Source organism: Thunnus albacares, chromosome 22, assembly GCF_914725855.1.
Source record: "Thunnus albacares chromosome 22, fThuAlb1.1, whole genome shotgun sequence".
NCBI classification, from domain to species: Eukaryota; Metazoa; Chordata; class Actinopteri; order Scombriformes; family Scombridae; genus Thunnus; species Thunnus albacares.
In genome coordinates, this window is record NC_058127.1 from 4446206 (window position 1) to 4467406 (window position 21201).

Below are 21201 nucleotides of genomic sequence, written 5' to 3' on the forward strand. Positions count from 1 at the left end.
GGGAAAAACAGGATGACAAAATTATAGATAAACGATAACATATATGAGGGATATAGCAGGAGGACACTGGGCAACACCCAGGTGCCACCAAACAGGTAGGACCTGAGTATGACCCTGTTTGTATTAAAGGATTTATTATTGTGTGTTGTTACAGACAATGATGACATCATTTGCTCATCTGAGCCAGTTAAAGCTGCAGTCGGAGACAACGTCACTTTAGACTGCCACCTTAAGTCTAAACGTGATGTGACGGGAGCATTAGTTGAATGGAAATTCAATGGTTCTCACTATGTTGTGGTTCACAGAAGTGGAGGTTTGTCTCCTGATGATCAAACAGAACAATTCAAAAACAGAGCAACTTTTGTTAACGAGAAACCAGAGAAAGGGAACTTTACAGTGCAAATCTCATCAGTTAATACAACTGATGGTGGAATCTACACCTGCTCTGTTAAAATTGGGAAACAGCCACGAATCAGCTGCAATGTTCATCTCATTGTTGGTAAGTAATAAGGACACTAACTCTACATAAGACTACATGCTTTCAGCAAGCAAATGCAGACAAAAATTCACATGTGGCAGTGTAGTTGATGTAGCTTATCATCACTGTTTGATACGGTGGCCCCTTAAGGACAAAGTACACACATTAGGCAACACAATAGGCCTCAATTTTATAAAGAAATCTTTATATTCTACCAAAGGAAATTTTTCTTAGTCACACAGCAACAGTGCAATGGCTTCAACAGCACCAAGAAACCCTGTGTGCTCAAAAACAACAACTGTCTGATTGAACTGGGTTTGAGGTTAGTAGCAGTGTCATCATGATGTAGTTTGTCTACCAGAGAACACTGACAAGTTGATTTTTAGACTGTAAAACATCAGAAATGTTTGTATCTTGATCACAATTCTTAAAAAACGAAATAAATTTAACAGATTATAATCAAGGTTGTTTATGCATGTTATGTATTAATGTAAATAAATACTATGGCCAATCTATGGCCAATATATCCTTATCAGATATTTTATACTGTCAAAGTCTTATTTCAGTATTGGCCTAAAAAACCCAATAGCCTACTGGTTGGGCTATATGACAGACATTCATGTTCCCTTCAGGATATATACTAATAACTTTGGTGATCCTCAGACTTTTTCACCATTAGGTCAAAATTTCAGTTCATCCAGTACTTTGGTTTTTGACCAAATACCTGCAAAATGATATTCCCATCAGCCTCAGCTGTAGGTCTGTTTTGTGTTTGGTGCTAATTAGCAAATGTTAGCATACTCACATGTTAAACTCACATGATGAACATGGTAAACATTTTACCTGCTAAACATAAGCATGTTAGCATTTAGCTCAAAGCATCACTGTACCTACAGCCTCACAGAGCTGCTAGCATGGCTGTAGAAAAAAAATACAACAAATTAGATGTACTGTCAATCCATATCTCTGATTGGCCATTCCTTCATGTGATCAATCATGTGATCACTTGAGAGCTGCTGTAATTTCAGTCATCAAAGAAAACATGTCAGAAAAAGCACTAGAAGAAAATATAGTAACTGTCTTAACATTCTTCATAGTTGTGTTGTTTACCATGTTTGTATCTTTAATGAGCACAGAACAGATTGAGTTGTGTGAAAGTGTGTGATGATTAAATGCATGTACAGATTTTTGTGTAATGTCTTTATCAGTCCCAACTAATTTAATGCTCTTCTGTGTCATTGCAGATTTAACAGATAGACTGAGCAACAAATCCCAAGAGAGGTCACCTGAAGTTATTGGCACGACCCCCTCACCGGAAAGTAAGTACTGTGACTTCTCAGTTGTTGCAGAAAAAAACAGATTATTTGCAGTTGTTTACCATATTTTTATCTTTTGCTTTGAATATAAAATGTTTTAGGGTTTGTGAAACTACTCATGTGCCACTACTCATAGTCAGCAAATTATTTCATATTAAAACAATTGTTTTAGTAAATGAAGACAGATTGCATATGTATGTAAAGTAATCAAATTGGTTGAAAATGGTTTTGCAGAGAAAGTTCTGCAGCACAGTAAACAAATGCTCCCTGTAAACAGTAACCTGCAGTGCAGCACTTTGAACTCCCCGGACTCAACTCAGCTTCTCTTCTATTCTTCCAGATGGCAACAAGGGTGGGAACATTGGACATATTGTTGGAGGATTTTTTGGAGGAGTTGTTGTTGTTCTTGCTGTTGTTCTCGGATTCTTGATCTGGAAGAGACCCCAAGATCGTAAGTCTCTTATTTCTGCCTCCCATTTTTGACAACTTGTTATAAAAGACTTGTTATAATTCAATGGTCTTGTTTTTCTTGGTCTTCTTGTTACAGTTGCTCTTGCTGTCACTGCAGTACACTCGATCTGGAGGAGATGGAGACCACGTAAGTTACTTATTTCTGCCTCCCATTTGTTGACATTAAACTTGTTATAATTCACTTTGAATATGTTGAAACATGTGTGATATTTCCATCTACAGCAGTATGCCTCCTTATTAATCAGCCCAGTATTCTAGGAATTACATTCATAATGGACAATTTCACACCTCATGATTAACGTCAGCTGCCAAACATTAAGTATCAAGACAGGAAGTCGTGTTTTCCTGATGTAGCGAGGAGTTTGTGTCTGTTCACTTTATATTTAACTCTAACCACAGGGCTGTTTCTGGACATTTTGATGTCTCCAGACATCCATCAGCGCTCCAGAGGGATTGATGTTTACACCATAATCAGGGGTTAAATAGGGATTTTTGAGGAGGGGGGTCCTTGTCTATTGAGGGGTTGGGTGGTTTCTAAAGACCACACTACTGGCCATTTTCATAGGGAGTGTTTCATCAGTAGAAAATATATAGCCCAACATCACCATTACAAATTTTATTCAGGGGGTTTACAATCTGTACAGCGATACAAGATCCTCTGTCTTCAGACCCTCGATTCAGAAATGGAAAAACTCCACCTAAAACATTCTTTAAACAGGGAAAAAAATGGAAGAAAGCTCAGGAAGAGCAACAGAGGAGGGATCACTCTCCCAGAACAGACACACATGCAATAGATGGGTGTACAGAATAGAGCAAATAGCAAAATTACAGTATGGGAAAAACAGGATGACAAAATTATAGATAAATGATAACATATATGAGGGATATAGCAGGAGGACATCAGGCAACACCCAGGTGCCACCAAACAGGTAGGACCTGAGTATGACCCTGTTTGTATTAAAGGATTTATTACTGTGTGTTGTTACAGGCAGTCATGACATTAATTGCCCATCTGAGCCAGTTAAAGCTGCAGTTGGAGAGGACGTCACTTTAGACTGCCACCTTAAGTCTAAACGTGATGTGACGGGAGAATCAGTTGAATGGAAATTCAATGATTCCTTTGTCATCATTTACAAAAACAGAGGTTTGTCTCCTGATGAGCAAGCAGAAGAATTCAAAGGCAGAGCAGCTCTTGATGTAGAGGAACTGAGCAGAGGGAACCTTACAGTGAAAATCTCATCAGTTGGAATAACTGATGATGGAAACTACACCTGTTCCTGCTCTGTTGGAGGTGGAATCAGCTGCAATGTTCGTCTCATTGTTGGTAAGTAATAAGGGCACTAACTCTACATAAGACTACATGCTTTCAGCAAGCAAATGCAGGCAAAAATCCACATGTGGCAGTGTAGTTGATGTAGCTTATCATCACTGTTTGATACGGTGGCCCCTTAAGGACAAAGTACACAAGAGGGAAGAGTGAAAAATAACATATCATAAAGCAGATGTACTGTCAATTCAAACCCCTGCTTGGCTGTTCCTTCATGTGATCAATCATGTGATCACTTGAAAGCTGTATGCAGTTTAAGTTCCCTAACCTCGACTATATTGTAGTTGTCATGCACTGATATTGTAGAAAAAAATAATTTCAAATGTTGGCAGAGGACATTACAAAACATTGCCAATGAATGTAATTTGGGTGCTGCAGTGTTCTTTCTGGAGATACAGTTGCATTATGACTGTCAAGCTGAATTAACTAAAAAACTTCCATTATCTCACACAGAGAATCCAGCGGATCAGGGAGATGGCATGGAGATGGACAATCTGCAGCAACCACAGAACCAACAGAGAGATGATAACACAGCAGGGTAAAAAAGAAGCTCACCATCAGTGATGATATTTGGTTTAGTTGCAGACCATCAACAGCACTGAGGGGAAGTTCATCTGCTTCAGTAACTCTGTTAACTGATTCCTCAGCAGTCCATGATCTCCCTAGAAAACTAAACTAAATGCATTTCTGAATTTACCAGATAAGATATCTTTTACACTGTAAAAATCACTGAGTTATTTTACCCAGTTTGGGTCATTAGAGCACCAACACAAAACTGAGTTAATGTTACCCAGAAATCCACTGGAGACAAGCAGTTATTCTGACCCAGGTTTAATGTTATTTTTTAATTTTATTGTTGGGTTATTTACTCAAACTTAAAGCTTATTATCTATTCCAGCCTCTTACATGGCACTGTTTGTTATTGATTGTTTCTAACTTGTGTATCTATTGAATGTCATATACATATTTGTTACAGTTTTTAGCTAAAGTTTGTTGAATGTAACACTGGGTCAAACTAACAGATTGCTACTGAGTAAAGCTAACTCAATGTTGTGTGTTTTAGTGTGTAGGTACATTTTCTCATCATATTCATGTATGAACTGTCAGTGTGTAATGTGTTGGTTGTGGCTCATCTTATCTAGCTCCTCTTGGCATTATTGAGCTTTATAGCGAATTTCAGCTCATTGTTTAGCTGTCCAGCTGAAACTATATTGTTGTTATGGGCTGCAGCGGGCAGCTATTTTCACAGAAAAAGCTCTAAAAAACCACTGTTCACTACCTGCTCAGCACCAAATGGCGAATACAGTTTTTTAGCCAAGTTTTGGCTCTCACTTCACTCTTGTTATGGACACTGCAGAATATTTTGTAATGAAAGATTTTTTAAGTTTTTGAAACGTTTTGTCTTTATTTTTACCTCAGTGCAAGTGAAGGCGACCCACTGTTGATCTCCAATGATGATCCAGATCCTCGTGAGTCTTCATTTTCACTTCTTTTCCTCATAAAATGCTCATTTGAATGTCCTGCAGGTGGAGACAGCTTTAAGCCAATTGTGTCCTTGTGGGATTTTCCAGAACACAGAGAAATCCCCTTTATTTAACATTTAAAAGCAGTACATACATGGTTAATACATGGTTTATAACACACTATAACGGTTATAGTTATAAGCAGCTATAAAGACATTTTTAAGTGTTTATTAATGCACAGTAATTGTCAACATCTATAATTTCGCCTATGACAACATATTTTATAGTTTTTATTTTATGAGTTATATTTGTTGACAAACATCAAAATCAATCAAATACTTCATATCTGCTGATAACTATATTATAGTTTGATATAAACCATTTATTTACTGTTTGTATGCTGCTTATAAATGATACAGCAGCTTAAAGTAAGGTGTTACTAATACAGTGGTGTAAATGAGCAGTACATTAACTGAAGTACTGTACTTTGTGATGGGTTATTCTTTTAAATGGCCCCTCTGCAGAGTGGCCGTGGCACAGGCCACATAGGTGGTTGCCTAGTGTGCCAAATAAGGGAGGGGGCACCACATGTATGGGACATGTTTTTCTTTTGTTTTTTTCTTACCAATAGGTGTGTTTGCTTTTATACAGCTTTTGGAAACACGCACTTGTTCAATGAAACAAAGTAGTCACGTGTGCAAAACAAAACAGTCAGTGGGGTAGATGCTGGATACAGAAAACAATAAAATTAGATACAAGAAGTAAATAAAGAAAAGGGAGCTCTGATTCAGTGTATGGATACTCAGTGTGTCTAGTTTTGTTTCTTTCCCCCCATTGACTTGCATTGGTTTCCATCTGGTTTGATTTTCAAATCCTTACTGGTTGGTCAGTTTTCACCCGACAACAATCAACAGTGAAACTATATGTGTACGTGAACTCATGATTATAAATTCTAAAAAACAGAAAAATTTTTGAAACTGACAAACTATAATTAATTAATAATAATGTTAAACTTGATATAATTTCAATTGCTTTGTTTGAATATGTTTAGATGTGTGTGATATGTCCATTTACAGCAGTATACCAACTTATTAATTAGCCTGCAATCCTGAGAATGAAGTGTACAGTTTCATTCCTCACAATTTAAATCCAATGCCAACATTTAATGTCAAGGCAGGAAGTTGTATGTTCTTAATGTTGTCATTGAATGTAATTTGGGTTTTGCAGAATTGTCCAGTAGCAGTGATCTGTCTGGAGATTTGGTTGCTTTATTACTGTCAAACTGAATTAACTCAGTAAAAACCTCCATGATCCCACACAGAGAATCCAGTGAAGGAGGAAGATGACGCTGACACAGAAAATCAGGAGCAACAACGGTCTAAATACCTACTGCCAGAGAGGGGAACAACGAACCCGAGATACAGGAAGTCTAGTGAGCGTCTGAGTTCAGAGGATCACACACAAAGGTAAAAAAGTAGTTCACCATCAGTGATGATATTTCTGATGGTACTTACATGTCACAGTTTTTTTTATTCATTGTTCATAACTTGTGTATGTTTTGAATGCCACATGCACATCGTTTTGTACAAGAAACAATACATTTGTAACAGCTTTTAGCCAAAGCTTTTTGTGTGTAACACTGGGTCAAAATAACAGATTGCTACTGAGTAAAGTTAACCCACTGTTGTATGTTTTAGAGTGCAAGTACATTTACTGAAGTACCTTAATTAAAGCAGCTATAATCAATATTTTCTTTAACTCCACTGTATGAGCTGTAACTGTGTAATATGTTGGTTGTGGCTCGTAGTGATGAACCTACAGAAAATTATCAGTAACTCTGCAGCTCCTCTCGGCTTTATGGAGCTTTCAGTTTCAGCTCATTGTTTATCTGTCCGGCTGCAACTTTACTGTTTTGCTTCACTCTCAGTGCTCTCATAGCGGTGTTTCCGGCTGCAGCAGGCAGCTGTTTTCAGAGAAAAAGCTCTAAAAGTCCATTGTACACTACCTGCTCAGCACTAAACAGCAAAAAGACACAGTTAGCTGTAGACTAGCTGGTGAACATAGTGGAGCATATTGAACTTACATTCACCAGGTGGACAGACACACGACTCCAAATGAATGATAATGTTGCTCCATAACTGCTGGATGTGGAAATAAGCAACTGTTTGCTAACAAGTTCAACATATAATTTTGAAATCTGATGATGTGTCAGTGTTGTGTTCACAACTTGTTTCTGCTGCCCCCAAATGGACAAAAAATCAGTTCCTGCAAGTTTAAGTACAAATTGAAGGTACTTTACTTGAGTGTTTCCATTTAATGGTTCTTAATACTTCACCACCACAACATTTTAGAGGCATATTTTGTGCTCTTTTACTCCACTACATTCATTTGAAAGACATAGTTTTTAGTTACTTTGAAGAGAAATATTTTACAATTGCAGACGCTTTTATCCAAAGCGACGTACATCTGAGAGTTGATACAACACAAGCAAGGATCTAGTCTGGTGAGAACAATGTGAGTAAGTGCCATAAAGCTAAGTTCCAATAGGACGTAGGTGCCAACAGGCAGTGCACAGAGTGCATAGAAGCGGGGGGGGGGGGTTTCCATCCATCAAGTGCAGAGGTGTTGGTGAAAGAGGGAACTACAGAAGAGAAGAGTCTGGGTAGTGATTTAGGGTCCTGTTGTGGTGGAGGTACCAAACGCCTTTCATTGACAGAGCGTAGTGAGCAGAGGGAGTGTAGACCTGGATGAAGGAGTTCAGGAACATGGGAGCTGTTTTAGTTAAACAAGATGTTTAGTTAATTGTAGCCTAATTAGCTCCACCTCAAATAACTAATCATTAAAATGCTGCTTAATGCATCAGTAATAATAATAATAATAATAATAAGAAGAAGAAGAAGAAGAAGAAGAAGAAAAATGATAATAATAATAATAATATACACACACATTATGCTTTTATACTTCCACTGAAGTATAATTATGAATGAAGGGTTTTACCTGAAATTGGCTATTTTTATTGTGCGGTATTGCTACTTGTATATAAATAAATGATCTCATTTCTACTCCCATCAACAGCACTAAGGCTCCTATAGTTATATTACATAGTATATAGTTATATTTTTTTAAAACAGACAACATGCCAGATTTAAAGATCCTCTCTAGACATGTTTACAGACACATCCAAAATAATTTGCATTGAACAAGAATTTGTGTCTAATATGGTTTTCCCATTAAAAAGTTCAGTTAACTAGTTAGAAATTCAGAAAAACACATGTACTTGTTCTCCGTCATTGAACAATTCAGGATCTATGAACATGCAAATATTGTTTACTTCAAAAGTTTTCCTGATGGACACAAGATGTTTCTTACTTCACTCCATTCTCAGTGTTTGTGTACTGGAAGCTTTAAGTTTTCACTCATACTTATGTGAGTTGCATAACGGACCAGGATTGGTTCCAAACTAGTGGTGATGTCACAAATCAGATTTAAGGTTAAGACTGAAAACGTTCCTTCCTCTAGTGTCAAACTCTGCACATACATCATTCTACACCGTGAAGCTCAACTTCTAAGTGAAGGAACAAGAAGCAAAACACATTTTGAGAGCTAAATCTTTAAGTTCACTCTTGTTATGAACACTGCAGGATATTTTGTAATGAAAGTGTTTTGTCTTTATTTTTTTCCTCAGTGCAAGTGAAGGTGACTGAATGTTGACCCCCAGTGATGAACTAAATTCTTGTGAGTCCTCATTTTCACTTCTTTTCCTCATAAAATCCCTATTTCCTCATTAATACACACAGTATTTGTCAACAATTATATCTTCTCTAATTATATCCTCTATGAAGACACATTTGATAGTATTACAACTGTGTTTCGCCATCTAGGCATTCATTATCTGTTTACACAGCAGCTTGTGTTCATAGGAGGAGTTATAGTTGTTTGAAGTATTTAGTAATTGTTTATTTATTAACTGGGTATAAATGATAAATACAGAGTCTTAGACTGTTACTAAATACAGTGGTGGAAATTAACAGTACATTAACTGAAGTACTGTATTGTGCTGTAAAGTGCAAATTTGAAGTGCTTGTACTTGAGTATTTCCATTCAATGCTACTTAATACTTCTACTTAACTCTATTTCAGAGAGTTATATTGTACTTTTATTGAAATTTATTCATCTGACAGTGGCAAAGCAAGCAAAGCAAAGTTTATTCATATAGCATCTTTCACAAAAACCAGTTACAAAGTGCTTCACAGTCAAAGAAATATATGATGTCATTATCAGATACTCTGTCATATTGAAAGTTATATTATTAAATCAGACATTAAACATTAAATCAGAGGCTTTTTGGCTTGTGACTCCTAACAAAAAACAGTGTCTAGTCCAAGAATTTAAAATTATCCAATATTATCCCCCAAAAAACCCCCAAATTACCTCTCCCATTAATCATCTCACAACCCCTCAGATTTATCTGCTGACCCTTTGGAGGGGCCCGACCCCTAGGTTGGGAACCACTGGACTAAACTAGCTTACTGTATATAAAGTAGTTGAAACTAGCTCCACCTCCAGTAGCTACAACAGTAACATGCTGCTCTAACACTGATGCTTCACTATTAATAATCTAATGATGTCATATATAATAATATATCAGTCAGAGGGACCAAACCACTACTTTTACTACAATACTTTAACTACATCAAGCTCATAATACTTATGTACTTTTACTGCAGAACATCTTTAAATACTTTTCATAACATTTTGTTGATAATACTTAACTTGCCTCCAGTCTCTTGCTGTATATCTTTTGGATTTTATTGTATTGTTTGTTTATGAGCTCTCGGTATCAAACCTCCACAGAAAACCAAGACTGAGACCAACAGTTCCATGGACACAACTGTGATGGAAGTTTTTGCAGTCGGAGGGTGTGGAGCCTGAAAATTACAAAGAGGATGATTGTCCTTAGTTTTATTGGAGCAATGCACTTTTTGTGCTCTGCTGTTTGGACTAATATTGGCTTTTAACTTAAATTACCCACCAAAATACAAATCTTGTTGAGAAAAATCGACTATTTCTGAAAAACAAGCAGCTGTAGTGAAGGAAGGGTTTAGTTTGCTCGAGACGTGATGTGTGAAGTTTTTATACCAACATTGTTTTAAAAAAAAAACAATAACTTTTCTGCTAAAAGTAGTCTACTTCAATTTTAAAGTTCAGTTCAGCTGGCTGCTCTCTAACTGTGATGTAATTAAAAAAAAGAGTTAAATTTCGTACGTTGAACTCCCAACTGTGGTAGCAGCAGCCTGGTTATCAGTTTCATGATCTTTTTAAAGTTTCATCTTTTTTATCAGTTTTATTATTTTCATTTTTACTATCATTCTTTTTTTTCTTGACAGGAGATTCTACTGTGTGTACTGTATGTATATATATATATATACATATATATACATATATATATATATATATATATATATATATATATATATATATATATATATATATATATATATATATATAATGTGGGCAGAACTGGTCTCAGCTACTCTGAAATTTTAAAACTACAAAGGCCTTCAAACTGGAGTCTTTCATTTCCCTTGGACCTTTTAAAGCATTATTATGTGATATTTTTATGACTGTTGTGACTGTTTTTATCAATTATTTTATTGATTTTTGCTGCCTCATCTTAGTTGTGTTGTTTCTGTTTGCTGATTTTGTGCCATTCTGATTATCAATGTTTCATGTTCTCAGGTATCCCTTGAAAAAGAGATTAAATAAAGCTTAAATAAAATTAGTAAATTTTGTTATCAATTCCTCTGCACTGATGTACATTTAATATCACTCTATAAAACATTAAGAAAAATATTCTGTTTTTTTATCTGTTATTTGTGAAAAGAAAAGGAACTTAGCAAGCATTCACCACTCATGTATGAGCTTTCTCAACATTAACATTTTCTTGTTCAATATTGCTATTAAATACAAAATAGTGTCAATAAGTGTCATTAAATTGTAGCTGTGAATAGTTACTGGAAAGAGGGCGGTCTTATCAGAAACGTAACAAGCAGATGATTACAGACAAGAACAAGAGTTAATGATTCCACTTGCTATCACTAGTCAATTACTGCTATTATTACTATAAATCAAATGTGTTATTGGTCACCTGTATATCTTAATATCGTGTTATTTACTATTTTTATTGCATTTAATGTATTATTATTATTATTATTATTAGTTCACTGGGACTGGTGTGTCATGTGTAAGCCCAAACCCAAATTCTGTTACTGGTGTGTTTCTCTGTGGTAGGTTGATGCCTATAACCTCAGTTAAAAACACCTTAATAAGTTTGTTTTTGTTGGTAAAAGTATATTGTATTTTCTACCAAAGACCATGTTTTTTTATGATGGTTAGAGCCAAAAGTGACAGTTTGTGACTCATTCATTATACTTTGCAGTAGAGTGATGTGAGTAAGGATGGGTACCATTATGAATTCATCAATACTCCTTATCATTCAGTTTTCTTACCAGATATTTTTCATTACTTAAGAATTTATTTTTAAAAATATATTATAATGAAAAAGAATACATTTAGAACAGGACTAAAACTGACTTATATTCTAAATATAACTAAATATTGTTTCTAGAGCAGCAACAGTAATGTTTACAACAGCAAAGTCACAATATAGACTCAATAATATCTCACTGGAAACTAATCTAGAATAACAACAATAATATTCCTTACATCAGAAAACTGAAGTTCAGAAAGAAGACCTGCCTGGAGGTGTTAGGTGGAACAGAGCAGGTGGACCCCAGTGCAGGAAACATCGGGCACAGAAACTGAAGAATATCTTTATCTAGGCTCGAATGCAGACGAGGCTAAACTGAACTGAACAGAGCAAAACTAAACAACGCAAAGAAGAACTAACTGAGCAGACTGAACAAAGGATCCAACAAGACTGAACTGAAAACATGGACTTAAATACAAACTGAACTAATGAAACAAAAAGGAACAGGTGGAAAGACACAAGGGCAGGCTGGGAGCTGACTGGCTGGGAAGACACAGAGGGCAGAGCAGAGCTAAGGAAACTGATGCAGGGCAGGTGCGGAGGGAAGAGCAGGCCGAGGAAAACAAGAAAAAACACAAAAAGCAATAACTGCACTGGGCTGAGGACACATCAAAAACAGAACTTCACCATGAGCCAGATAAAAGTCCACAATATAACCATGCACAGTCTTCTTCATATATAAACCGTCATTCACCAAACTGTCCTGGAATTATACAAATATAACTCAAATAAGTGCACAAATCACACTGAGAAAACACAGCAAATAAACTTAAGCATTACATTGCCAACCTAGGAACCTTTACTAAAAAGACTAGAACTCAAACTACTGTTTTTAGCTCATTAGCGGTTTGTTTGCTGACTATTTACTTTTTTAAATAAATTTAAAAAAATTTTTTTTGTATGAAAATATTGTACAATATAGTACAATAAAAGGACTGACATTAACTATCATTGTTTCTATTGTCATTATAGTAGAAGATAAGTCCTTTAAATTATTTAAATTCACAGTTAAATTTTTTTTAGTCCAAAGGAAGTTTCCAAAATTTAAGTATTTCAGGGCAGGAACAACATACACATTACATCCTGTTAAACTTCAAATCTTTGTGTAACATATGTTTTTACAGGGTGTACTCTGAGAAATTAGTTTATAAGAAACTTATTTTACCTCATTATTCTTTATTATTTATTTGTCCCAACGCTGCAGTCCAGTTTAATTTATCTGAAGGAAATCAAGGGGCCATTTTGATTAAACACAACAACATTGTGGCAGTTGCAGAAACATGGTGGATTTCATGGAGGAAATAGGAGGTCAGATCATGTGGGAGGTCATCCATACACCAGAAGTCATTTGACATCATGCAGCAGAAGTGGTTCTTCTAACAGTGTAGTAAAAAGTAATTAATTGAATGTGCTATTTAATTCTTTATGTTTTCCAGGTGACAATCAGAGTCCTAGAGGGCTGCAATGGCCTCAGCAGGTTCTGTGAAGAGGAAAGGGCCATGCAACTGGGCATCAGGCTATATAAAAACCCTTCATTAACAGACTTGAAATGATATGTGTCCTTGAGAGACTTCTTTTTAAAATGTTTGGGATGAAACAGAACACTGTGAGCTGAGCTTATCAACAAACGTCAATGGGAGCACATCCCTGAGTTAAACCAGAGGGCTGGAGGCTGTTCTATGTCCATGGTATCACAATCACTTATCACCATTACATGTGGAGAAAATGTTTAGTTGTCTACATACTTTTGACCAGGGGGGTTTAGAGTTTCAGCCTGGCAAATAAGAATACCGTTTACTTAAAACTTAATACATTTTTGTTGTTATACAGAGGACCTATATGTTCTCATGCAGTCTTTGAAAATACTGCAGTTTTGACAAAACAGAATTTTACTGTAAAAAAATGTTTAAGTTAGTTTTAAGATAATAAATAAATGAGAAATGACAAGGATGCAGAAAAATACTCCTGGCTTTGTTTGTTAACTCATTTAAGTAAAGTTTCTGTGGGAAAATTCTACTTCCGGTTTGAAAAGATGACTTGACTTCTTGCAGTAAGGTGAGTCCTTTAGTTAAATAAAGTTTATAGGGAAGATTGTACTTCTGTGTTAAAAGTGGGAAATTTTGTCACATTACCTCCTGTTTACCGATGACCATTGTGATTGTCGTCCACCATGTTGCTGCAGGTAATCGTAAAAAAAAAAAATCCCAACTGGTCAAAGACTGTAATAAGAGCGAGTTGAATTTTTTGTTAAAATTTGATTATGAAATTATAAGATTATCTTTGAAGTTGTCAGAATTTCATAGACAAATACAGTATGTACTATTGGAAGATGATATTTACCCATAATTGTACTCCTCATGGCTCCACCTTGTGGAACAGCAGAACAATTACATGATATATAAATGATTTGTGGTACAATGGTATGTTTGGTTGTGTATTGAACTCTAGTTGAGGATTGTTACATTGACTGCTGGAATGTGAAGATGCTTTGCATTTAGTATATTTATTTTTATTATGTACATGCTATTATTTTATTATTTTATTTTTATTTATTTATTTATTATCTATATGTATTCATTGTCAATATAGCCTTGCTGTTTTGAATCTGCTTCTATTTTTTTATTGAGGAATGCATGATCAATATTCCTAAATAAATCCCAAGAAATTGTACATATACTGTATTGTTCTAAATAAAGTTTTAAAAAAGCTGCTCTCCACTGACTGCAAGGATCAGGGCATGATAGGAGACACCTGGCTGTCACCTGATCAAAGAGCTGATTGGCTCAGATGTTTAATCAACTACATGACGTCTTATAGAAACTCTTCATTTTTGTTTTGGTTGTAAAGATTCTGATTTCATTTGTCTGATCGTGTACTAAGAGTTCAGATGTGTTGATGACAATTTTTATCAGCCAGAGGCATAAACCAAACCAAACCAAATATTAAAGATAGACACAATATGAATATTGTCATAATTTAATTCTTGTCTGCATGGTGAACTGAAATGACATAAAACTTTTGGTAACAAGTGTGACATAAAGATTCTCCTCTGTACAGATGTGAAGCCCTGACAGTATAAATATTTGACAAATAAAGGATATAAGTATTTCTGCTCCTGTCCCCTTGTAGTTTGAGTACTGATTGATGTTCTACTTTATTCCTTTATTTGTTTCACATTAGAAAATACTTTTTTACCTAACACATTTAAAGATTTCATATGTTCAAATGACATTCACACATAAAACACTTTTACCTGCATATAGGCTACTCAGATATACATTCAAGTAAATAAACATCTGTGCAAGAGAGACAGGAGGCTAAAAGTTTATACCAAGACCTCTTCCAAAAACTCAAATCAAGATAACGGAATAAAAATAACATTGAATAAAAATAAATTAATTTCATCTGATTTTTTTTCATTATCTTGATATATCTATGACTGCTATCAGCTGAATTTCTATGTAAAATAATTTTATAGCCTAATATTGGCAATTACAGTATAAATGCCGTTTTGATTTATCACGAGTCTGTTTTAATAGGCTGTACTCTGTCATACAGAACAGCATTAAAACAATGTTATTGATTGAGCAGCTAAGCTTGAGTAGATTGATCTGATAACATTTTATTAAATCAGGATCAGATCTAACAGGATGTAAATTTTTCTGTGACTTCCTGTATATTCTTAAAAGGCTGCTGGAAACTCTCCAACTTGACTGGAACTTGCTCCTCCTGCTGCTGCCGCCACCTTAGGTGCTTTTCATTACGCTAATTCTATGCTTCCTCGCGTCCTCTCTCCTCCATGACCCGGAAACCGATCTCCCTCCGCCATCTTAGAGGATCTTCCAATCCCTTAAATGCACGTGGAGGAGACGAGGAGCGAGGAGAGAGGAGGCTCCTGGAGGTGCTTAGAGCAAGGAAACACAGGTGTATCCTACACAGAAGTGTTTTAATGGACGACAACACCCCTTTGATCCAAAGTGTGTATTGATTGGTCAGCTGATCTGACGGGGCAGTAAAAAGTCAGGCTGTTATTGTAATACAGCAGGTCAGGAAAACTACCTGTGGAGAAGGAATGAAAGCACAGAACAACTATGTCAGCAGAGAATTTAAATGACGATGAATAAATCCAACTATGTCCCCACAAATTAACTCAAAATGTATTAACTAAAGAGGAAAATAGTAATATTTAATAAAAAATAAAAGGTTTGCACTAAAATAGATAACAGTAAACCAAGAAAAGAGCAGTCTACTGAACTTTCACAAAAATAAACCAATTTTTACTCACACAAATTAATCTTATCTGTGTACCTTTAACCTTCCTGTGTTACAGTATTTTATCTTTTAAAGTATTTTTTTGCTTATCCCTAAATCCTATAAAGCAACCCCAAAGAATAAAAAATGAAATCTTATGGTACCGTTTAACTGACACTTAATAACCTGGTGGACCCACACACACACGGACGCACACGCACACACAAACACACACACAATTCACAGAGTCCTGATGTTACACAGCTAGGCATGATGGAATAAACTGGCAGCTGATGGCGGGCTGTTGGCTGACTATGGTGGACTGAAGAAATCTTCTCCCTCATCGCCACAGAAGCTACCAGGCTTTATCCTGGTCACCTGGAGCGCTATCTGGGCAGACCAAAGCACTATTGGGGCAGTTCAAATTGCTAGCTGAGCAGTCCAAACGCTTTCTGGGCAGTTCAGAAAGTCCCTCGTTGGCAGCTAGCTAGGCTACCTAGCTGGGAAGGCTAACCACACTATATTGACTACTGCGTTGACATGTTACTTCACTACTCACAGTACACACATCCAGTGTTCACTGGTTTGCAGTCTAATGATCTAATTTATACAGCATTATAACTTGCAAACTCACTTTGCACTGTAAATCTTGTTATTACATCTCTCTTAGTCTTTTTCTTTCCTTCGCTTTCCCTCCAAGCTCCCTCATCACTGCCGCTCACTCACTCTGTTTTCTTTTTCCCGACCCCTGCTCCTCTTAGCTCCCGCTCCACAGCCAATCACAGTACAGGAAACATGACATGACTCATAAACAACCAATCACATGTAATAAAACTAAGCAATGCAAGTTGTACTCTATTTACACTACATCTTAACACTTATGTTCACACATGCACGTCCTCCGGATGGAAATTTCCGGGTTGCAGTGCATGTGTGAAAGGGACTTTAGTCTGTGGTCGGAGTCAAGCCTGAAATCTTTTGATCCTACATTTTCCATGATGCAACTCTATTTATGGTTTTAGATCACTCGCTCCACCATGTTATCTCACTCACTCTTTCTCTTTCTTTCTCTGTATGTTTGTCTGTTGTCATAGAAACAAACAGGAAAAAAGGGACTCAGACATCACTGCTGTCAGCACTGTGACAAAGCCTTCACGACATCAAAATATTTAAAGAGTCATCAGAAAGTTCATACAGTAGAGAAACTTCACAGGTGTGACCAACGTGGGAAAACTTTCACTCAGAACAGCGTTCTAAAAAGCCACCAACGCATTCACACTGGAGAGAAGCCATACTGGTGCACGCAATGTGGGAAAACTTTCACTGACCTTAGTACTCTAAAAAGGCACCAATGTGTTCACACTGGAGAGAAACCGTACTGCTTTGAGCAATGTGGGAAAACTTTCACCCATGGCAGTTCTTTAAAAACCCACCAACACATTCACACAAGGGAGCCGCACTGTTGTGACAGATTGGGAAAACTTTCATTGATCGCAGTACTCTAAAATGCCACCAATGCATTTCCACTGGGGAGAAGTCATACTGCTGTGAGCAATGTGGGAAAACTTTCACTCAGGGCAGTGACTTAAAAACCCACCAATGCATTTGCTCAGCATCGTGTTGAACATGTTTTAGAAGCAGGTTAGTGGTGTCCCCCTGTCTCCTCTCCATGCCTTCAGTAACAGTGTTGTTTTATCCTGAGCCTCTCTACAAACTGAGTGCTGCCAACTGTAACTTTAGAATCAGCATGCATGCACATGACCAAATCTTAAGGGTGCAATAAATGTTTTTTAGCCATATTAGTTGTCAGAAAACAACAGTTTTCAATGTAGCGATATCTCATAGTAATGGCGTCCTTACCAGTGAGTGAAGTCGCACTCCCTCTGTGCATGTTGTTGTCAAATCTTCTCTGTTCTTTGTTTTGGTGGATACACCGGCCATGCAGGCATGTTAACGTATGTGAGCGTGCATATTAGTGCATGTGAGACCCTCCGTGTCATCCGCCTCCGTTTCCAAGATGGCGGCCACGTCACAAACGTTCTCAAATTACCCCCAACTTTATCGAATAAACAACACATGTTTGTTTTGGTCTGAGATGTTGGTGCTGTAGTGCAACATCTAGTGGCTGAATGTTGTGTATTGCAACTTTAAGCTCAGTGATTTGACTATTTCTTGCAGAAATGCATCTTGGTAGTCATCGTTAACTTCTACCTTGAAAGTTTTTTTTATATTTAATGTTTGAGTTTCCTGTTGATCCAATTCCTAGAAGAGCTCAAACTGTGAGTCACATGACATTCTCTGTTGAGACTACAAAACGAAACAACTACAGGATACAGAAAGCATTAGATAACTGCAAGGGGCAAATGAATAAACAGCTGAATGAGGTAAAGAGAGAGATGATATACAAAAGAAACTCCAGTCAGACCATTCAGAGAGATGAATACAAAAGAGGATCCATGAACCTCAACAAAAGATTTGAACAGTTTGAATAATTTTTGATGAAAAACAGTTGTTAAGTACAGCAAAGACACACATATTCATGAGAAAGTCCTTTATAATGTAGATTTGCAAAAAATACTTTATTTTTATAGCGATAATTTATTTCTAATCACCTCATCTAAAATGACCATAGAGTTGAATAGACTACATGTCACACAATTTAAACTGAAGTTGCATTTTAACCTTCAAAAGGTAGCCTTTGCTGAGGATTGTTTGAGTTGGATTGGTTTTAACAGGTGAAACTGAATTATAGTCCTGTCCATAAATACCATGTGTACATTGCTACTAGCAATATTGATCCTTTGGGGGGGCAGCATAGAGCTGAGAACTGCAAATGTGATTGTATGGATTTGGATATTTATCTGTTTGGGTAAAGGTAAAAATCAGAGCATATGCCAGTATGTCAAAGAACCAACTGTAACGTATTTCTGCTTGTCCATAAGTCTCTGAATATTTCATCTCAGATCTTCTGGAACATTATGAAGCTTCCAGAGCTCTCAGGTCAGCTGGTTTTGGGCTTGTTGTTGTTCTTAAAGTTTAACATTGTGAAGCTGCTTTTAGCTTCAAAGCTGACTACTTTTGAATTCAAACTGAAGACACATTTGTTTGCCATGGCTTTTAATTAAAGTTTAAAGCCGCACTGCACATATTTCTGCGTGGATGTCAATAAGTTGTTGGTCCATTTGTAGTGGAGATGATAGGTTTGCTCTGTTTTATTGTTTCTATTCACCTGCCCAGGGACTACAGATGGAAATAAGCTAGTAGTTAATCTGGTACAAAGCATCTCTTCTCTTTGTTTGAGATAAATGTAATTTGTCCATGGTCCCTGATAAATAAATTCAGTAAAGGAAACTTCATAATTTTTTTTTTATCCTTTTGCTGCCTTTACTTTTAATGTGTTTTACTGTTCTATTAATTTTATATTCCTCTTTTGTTTTATTGGTCTTGTTCTTGTATTTTTTTAAATTTTGTAAAATACTGAATTTCCTCATATTGTGCCACAAATAAACCTGCCTTGCCTCAAATGTGTGCTTTAATGTGATTCCCAAAGAACAAAAACAATACAATTGAACATTTGATGTTATGTTATTTTCATGTAAAAGGTTATGCGGAACATTACTTTTTATTAATTTGAATGTGCCATAATAACAATGGGTTACTTGTGTATAAATCACAAATGTTTTGTATTTTGTTCAATGAACAGGTAATTATAATGATAGTGGTTTCATTTATGTAATGTTACTGCATTAGTAGTTGAGGATGTAAACTGTGTGTCTGCTTTTAGTAAAACTGGCTTAAAATCATCATCTTAGCTGCTGACCACAGTGAGTATATTTTTTTAAATCTGCAGCAGCAGCAGCTCTGTTCTTGTAAACAGGCAGAGCAGATAGAACGAGGTAGTTTCACTGTTCCACTACAGCAAAAATAGTCACTGATGCTGTGAGTTAACTGAAGAGCTTGAAGGCTTGTGATGATGATGATTTATTTAATTTTACAATCTGTCCAGGCCACATAATAATCATATATTGTTATTAATTATGAATCAACACATTTGCTGTCTGAAAAAATTAATTGTACTGGCTTCAACCTTTTTTCCATATCTTTTACACAAGCTCTTTTGTCTTTGGTATGAATACATGCAACACTCCATTAATGATGGAAAAAGGTATCTGGCCCATTGTACATTTATTAGATAATCATGATAATATTCTGACATATAATGTTTTCATTGAAAAATACAATCTTGCTTGTACTAATAGGCAATATAATACAGTAATTAAAGCAATCCTGCAAGAAATGATTCTTTTAATCAAAGGCATGCTGACTTATTCTGTGTTTTTTTCACAGAAGCCTTCATTAGTTATAGATGGATGTAGTTTTTTGGATAAAAAAATGCGATAATACATTGTCAATGACTATTCTCACTTCAGGTTGTTTCCCATCACCCTTGAAGAGGAAACATATGTTCCAAGAATACAACAGTAGTAAGAACTAGTTACCTCTCCTGGCTGTGGTTCAGGAGGTAGAGCAGGTCGTCCACTAATCGGAAGATTGGCGGTTTGATTCCCGGCTCCCCCAGTCCACATGCCGATATGTGTGAATGGTTAGTTTCCTCTGATGGGCAGGTTGGGATCTTGCATGGTAGCCCCTGTACCCATTCAGTGTGTGAATGTGATTTGTAGTGTAAAAGAGCTTTGAATGGTTGGAAGACTAGAAAGGTGCTATACAAGTACTTACCATTTACCTTTCCAATGCCACCTAAGGCTAAAGAAGTTCATTTTAAAATGATGAACATGATTTACCCATGTAATGACTTCTTACACCAAAGGTTTAATTTAGATTTAAATATTTGTACTTTCTGTAACTGAGATGTTGAAACCATAAAACATCTTTTTTTTTCTTTTGTAGATTAACCGGGACTTTTTGGGATGCTTTTCAATAGCCAATTGGATAAAATATAATGGTCAAAGTATTCTGTTTCTACATGAAAATATAAAGTTTGGTCCCCAACTGGAGGACAAGAAAACAGAATCTGTAATAATAATTTGATTATTTGACAAAATATTTCATGCAGGCCTTTTAAAAACTAATCCTATATTTTCCACACATCTAAAAGAGATAACACTATATAAAAAAAATATTGTTGTAGTTGTAGTTGTAAAATTCAAAAAGCTCTTTACCTTTATGAATATCTATGAACCTTAATTCCTGATTGACCACTTGTGTGCCTCTTATTTATTTCTGTTTTGTAATTTATTTTGTTTTTGTTATTGTTGTGTTGTTGGGGGTTTTTTGGCTGAAATGAACTGCAGTCTCTTGAGTATGACAAGTGTCTTTTTGATTAT

At 36.1% G+C, this 21201-nt stretch overlaps 1 protein-coding gene across 3 annotated transcripts in view; it reads left to right on the forward strand.

Moving 5' to 3' along the window:
* LOC122974260 (butyrophilin subfamily 2 member A1-like) overlaps positions 1-2287 on the forward strand; it is a 90707-nt gene extending 88420 nt beyond the window's left edge. Inside the window, exons 2-4 of one of the 3 annotated variants that reach the window (XM_044342281.1) lie at positions 155-313; positions 413-499; positions 2135-2287. In XM_044342281.1, coding sequence (XP_044198216.1) covers positions 155-313; positions 413-499; positions 2135-2277 — 389 coding nt within the window. In that variant the 3' untranslated portion in view covers positions 2278-2287. Of the gene's footprint in view, positions 1-154; positions 500-2134 lie in introns of all 3 variants that reach the window. The other 2 variants (XM_044342280.1, XR_006400270.1) reach the window with 2 other exon arrangements.
* Positions 2288-21201: the final 18914 nt, after the last annotated feature.